This window comes from Galendromus occidentalis, unplaced genomic scaffold (assembly GCF_000255335.2).
Source record: "Galendromus occidentalis unplaced genomic scaffold, Mocc_1.1 scf7180000076319, whole genome shotgun sequence".
Taxonomy (NCBI): domain Eukaryota; kingdom Metazoa; phylum Arthropoda; class Arachnida; order Mesostigmata; family Phytoseiidae; genus Galendromus; species Galendromus occidentalis.
In genome coordinates this window covers 393,704-398,341 of record NW_003804308.1, presented here as the reverse complement: position 1 = coordinate 398,341, position 4,638 = coordinate 393,704, and the positions used below count along the sequence as shown (strand labels likewise).

The 4,638-nt window shown below is 51.6% G+C and overlaps 1 protein-coding gene across 1 annotated transcript; it reads right to left on the bottom strand.

Moving 5' to 3' along the window:
• Positions 1 to 881: 881 nt before the first annotated feature.
• LOC100908437 (uncharacterized) lies at positions 882 to 3,585 on the bottom strand. Its single transcript, XM_003738738.2, has 5 exons — positions 3,417 to 3,585; positions 2,196 to 2,538; positions 2,008 to 2,084; positions 1,643 to 1,766; positions 882 to 1,506 (listed from the first exon to the last, which is right to left on the bottom strand). Exons 1-5 carry the CDS (start codon positions 3,536 to 3,538, stop codon positions 1,378 to 1,380), a joined length of 795 nt encoding a protein of 264 aa, XP_003738786.1. The 5' UTR covers positions 3,539 to 3,585; the 3' UTR covers positions 882 to 1,377.
• Positions 3,586 to 4,638: the final 1,053 nt, after the last annotated feature.

The following is a 4,638-nucleotide window of genomic DNA, read 5'->3' as shown; positions in this document are numbered from 1 at the left end:
CATCTCTCCGTTCCGCTGTGGATAATCCCCATCCCACTCTGGGCTTCCTCGAAGAATTCGAATTGGATAGCTGTTTAACGGATCCTTATGGGACTAGGACCTAGAGTCCACCTGCTTAGTACTAGGAAGTCCCTCAATATCGTGAGAGCACATGCCGTCACATGTCACATCGAGGCACCAGATTTCGCTCAGTCACTGACAATGGAAGGAGCCTCAGAATCCGGCGGTGTATTTTCGATTGTACAAGCGATGATTGCCCCCCTTCCCCCAAGAGGTATCAAGCAGAACGAGAATTTAGTGCTCAGTAGTTTTTGTTCGCACGTCGAGCTTCAGAAGTGGCGGAAATGCTTTCTGCTTGATGGAATGTGCCACCTGATTTTTCGCGTGCTCGAAGCGGGCCCGCCTCCTCGTCCGTCATGAATCCATGAGCTGCGAATGCCGTTACATCGTGTGTCCTGCGTGCGTCACAGAACACTGTCCGAAATTTCTGGTTCGCTTTTCTCCTCTCTTCCAGCTCCCAAGAATCACGTTCCCCATTCAGGCATTGGGCTTCCGGGATTCATGCACGACGACGCACGACACATATAGTCCTCAGAGAAATGAGGAACGCTCCAGGATTCCACGCAGCGCCTGTGCTAGTCGTCTTATCATCGCCCTTAGTCACCCGAAGGTACTCTAAGGGGGGACGAACTCCATATAGGAGAGACCCTCCGGGAAGCTCAGGTGGCAATCCTAATTTGAGGGCGAGGGGGGTGGGGGCAGTATGAGCTCAACTAGGAGGCCGATAGGATGCAGCGACCAGTACCCTTGGGAATGGTTCCGGGTTTCCGGCTACCGAGATAGGTTTCCGTCTCGACGGAACAGAGGAAAGGCGCAGATCATTCTCTCTGTACAAACTTACAACCGCTGTTTATTCCGAATCGAGAAGAGGCTCTCGCTCATTCGTAGAAAAGAAGATTTTTCTCTGCAATTCTCTGCAATCATTAAGCGGACAGAAAATCTCATTCGTAGAGTTCTTGATCATTTATCACACTCGACTGACGCCCATCCGATCGAACGCTCCACAGCTGATGACGAAACGATGGGGTCAAACGAACCGTCCCATCCAACTGATTTTAAAGCCTCGCGCGCCTTCACAGTATCCGTAGCAAAAAGATATGGGTCGCCCGGTGTTCATGGTTCTCTCCGGATATTTCCTTAGACTCTACCACTCCATTCGATTTCAACGAAACAATACCGCCCTCTGAACAACAAGTGCCTTCCTGAACAGTAGCCTGACCGCGACGACAGCAGCTAGAACACCGGCATATATGAACATGAGGCCCGCCTCGGAGTTTGTCGTATGTGGAGAGAGACGAAACGTCTGTATCTCTCTATTCACAGCGTTTCATAAGTCCGGCCTGAAGGAGAGACGCCTGCTTGCGATGTCGATCCGTAGTCCGGATTTTGGGAGTAGTTGTCTCGGGTTTGGCATGTTATCACACGAACGACGAAGATGCAGCCGTCCTGGAAATGAGAAGGAAGACTGAATCGCGCAGAAGGAGTGACGACTTCTGAGGGAGTCATTCTGAATCTATGACAATAATTATCGCCCGGGAGTCTCCAATGAATTCGAGCCTATCAAGCCTCAGAAACTACTTACAACGACGTAAGATGGGAAATTCTTCCAGAACCAAAGATGTGGAATAAGTTCCTCGCCGCGCGCTCCATTAACATGATTGTAAGTGATTCCCCCGAGGAAATACAGAAGGAACAAAACCAAGAGGCTGGAAGGCAAAGACCGTCAGTCAACATGATGTATTCGTACCTTCTCACTGGCCGCAAGCTCCACCCAGAGCATCAGCTCATTTCCGGCGTTATTCTGAATCGTCAACGACGTATTTGAATGCGGCCGGTCGTCTCGATTCTCATGATACGATCCCATTTAAGGGTTCCTCCTTCTGTCTACGGGAATCCCGATTCCGTGGACTGACTGGGAACAGCTTGAAGTGCGCCCACTGTACTCACATGATTATGAATTGACTCCCTGTCCCCAAACCCTCCCGTTTCTTGCATCCCATCGCGTGCTTGACGAACACTCGTACCTGTAGGGTGGAGAATCTTTGCTAAGAACTCACGATCACGGCTTCGGGGAGATATAAGCTTCCACGGTCAGCATTCGGTAAGTGCAGAAAAATTTCGAAGTGAGAGCTTACCCCATTATCCAGCTTTGTGGTATCTTTCGATTCGATCCACACTGCGAGCCTATCTTGTGAATCGTCTCTCAAAATGTTCTCAGCATCGCAGGTGAATTCGATGATGGTATTCTGCGTTGCATTCCCTTCCTCAGTCTTGTAATGGAGGGAGAATCCCTGAACATCGCTACGCTCTACAATCGCCGGCTCGCCCCCTCGCGCCGTGCCCACTCCATTCTGTTGGAGGCAAGCGAAAGCGCCCGCTGGGCACAGCGTCGAAGTGAAGCATGCGCTGAACAGGAGTATACAACCGCTCGAGGTGTCTTTACATAAAGCCTTGTCAAGCAGAACCGCCCAGTGTGACCTGGAATACAAGGAGTTTTCGTTCGTCAGATGAAATACCCTAACGGTGATTTCTCCGATTGTGTTTTGAAACAAGGGTTCCGTTCCCTTCGAGCATGCGCCTTCTGGTCGAGTGGCACTGGTCCATTCAGTATCAATGACAACCTCTTGAGCTGTCCTGGGAAATAGATTCTTGTCTTCACGAATGGAGATATCAATTATCAAGACGGTAGCTCGATTCTCGAGGGAGCCAGACGCTTCGAATTACTGTGCTATGATATTCGATACTTTCAGAAACAAACACAACACGTGATCCCTAATCTCTGGCTCAGCCTTCGGCGAGCGCGATCCGACGCCTAAGGATAAAAATTTTGGCTTTTTGCCGTGCGGGCCCCCGCTCATTTCCGTGGAGATTCTAGATGCGTGGTCGATCGATCCTGCGCCTGGTTGCATCATTCGGTTAAAATTGGAAAGCTTGAGCCCGATTGTCGCTGATTTCGAATTTTCGCGAGCAGCGGCAAAGTACCAGCTGTCTCGTCTGGCCACGCTTTTTTCCTGATTCCATCCGAAGACCGATGGTTAATCGTGGCTCCTGCTCCGGCTCGTTGTCGAATCTATCTCCGTTCGGGGAAAAATGAGGGGAGGAGACGCGCATGGAATTTTTTTCGGATGCTACTGATCACGGTGTCCAGCCGAGCACTCCCGGTCGGAGTGGGGGTCTGTCAAGGCGGCAGCGGAGGAAAAAAGCGACGATGCTCCTTCCGCCGCGCATTTCGACGAATGATGGTGATGGAGCAATCAAACGAGTCCCTCGACTCGAAGCCGTCTCTCGGTCACCTGTTGACTCGAAAACGTTCCGAAGAACGTCAAAATATGTGGTGCGCGACGATCCTCACTCACTTGCTCAAGGGTTCGAGATCGTATCCTTTCAATTGGCAAGAGTCGTCAGCTTGACAACAGCATGCCGCAACCGCCACTACCGCGAGAACCTCAAAAATACGTTTCATGCTTGCTTCCGTCATCTCCTCTAGGATCGGCCGTACTCCACAGCCTCTGTATGGTTCGGCTCTCCGATAATCGAGATGCGAGTTTCCATGTGTCGATGAACGCATTTTCGCGACATAGTGCGCGGGCGCTCAGCTCACGGATAACGGCGCAGAGCTCGTTCATGACGCGGTGCAATGCTACAGACTCGCTCTTCTGACGGAGCAGGCATCCTTGAACTCTCTTTGCCGGGGGTCGGCAGGAGCTTGCGTGACTTTCCCGAACGGCGAACGTCGTGGACGGCGAAATTTCTCCTTACTTACGGTGCCTCCGAAGAATGTCTGCCCGCGGTTTCGATCGGCACTTTCCCTACTTACACCATTCTGGAATAAAAAGCTCCCGTCCATATCCAGGGTGTGGAAGTGAGCACGCGGGTTCAGCCACTACCTCGCTGCTCGCCGATCAGAGCAGTCTCCATTGTTGACCAACGACCTCATTGAGCTGAGGGATAATAGCCATCGATCGCTGCGAGTATGGTAGCGTAGTTCTGATAGTTCGCTCCTTCCTCAAGAATACAAAGTTTCCAAGGATGTACATTTGTCGATGGATTGTGTTCCATGTGTGTCCGTGCTCTCGCTGCACCCCTCCGGTTCGATCCGGCGGTTTTCTTTGTTCGGCGACGGCGATCTCCAGAGCGTCTTCCGTTCAAGTTGATTCAGCGCCTTGATTTGCGCTCTCCGTGTTGACCTGACTCCCTTTAATCTGTGGACCTGTTGAATGCAACACATCGGTGTCTCTCCCTGCTCGGGGACATCCGTGACGGGGAAAGCGCGTCATCTCCAGAAGCGACTGATCTACTGAATACTTTTGACCTCAGTCAGCTGAGCATCGTCTGTGTCAGGAGCGTCATTAATGACCCAGGTGGAGTGGGAGCCGAGGGGTTTCCATTTGGCAAACATTGCGTACAGGCCACGCCCTGTGGGTACGCTCGGAGTTCCGTCGTCAACTTATCACATGTTGGATAGGCGGTCGGCCTCAAGGACGCCTCACAGTTATGCCGACGACGGATGCAGCAGAGGTAATGGTCAAGTCTTTGATGAAAAGAGGTCTTTGATGAAATTGGTAATGGTCGAGTCCC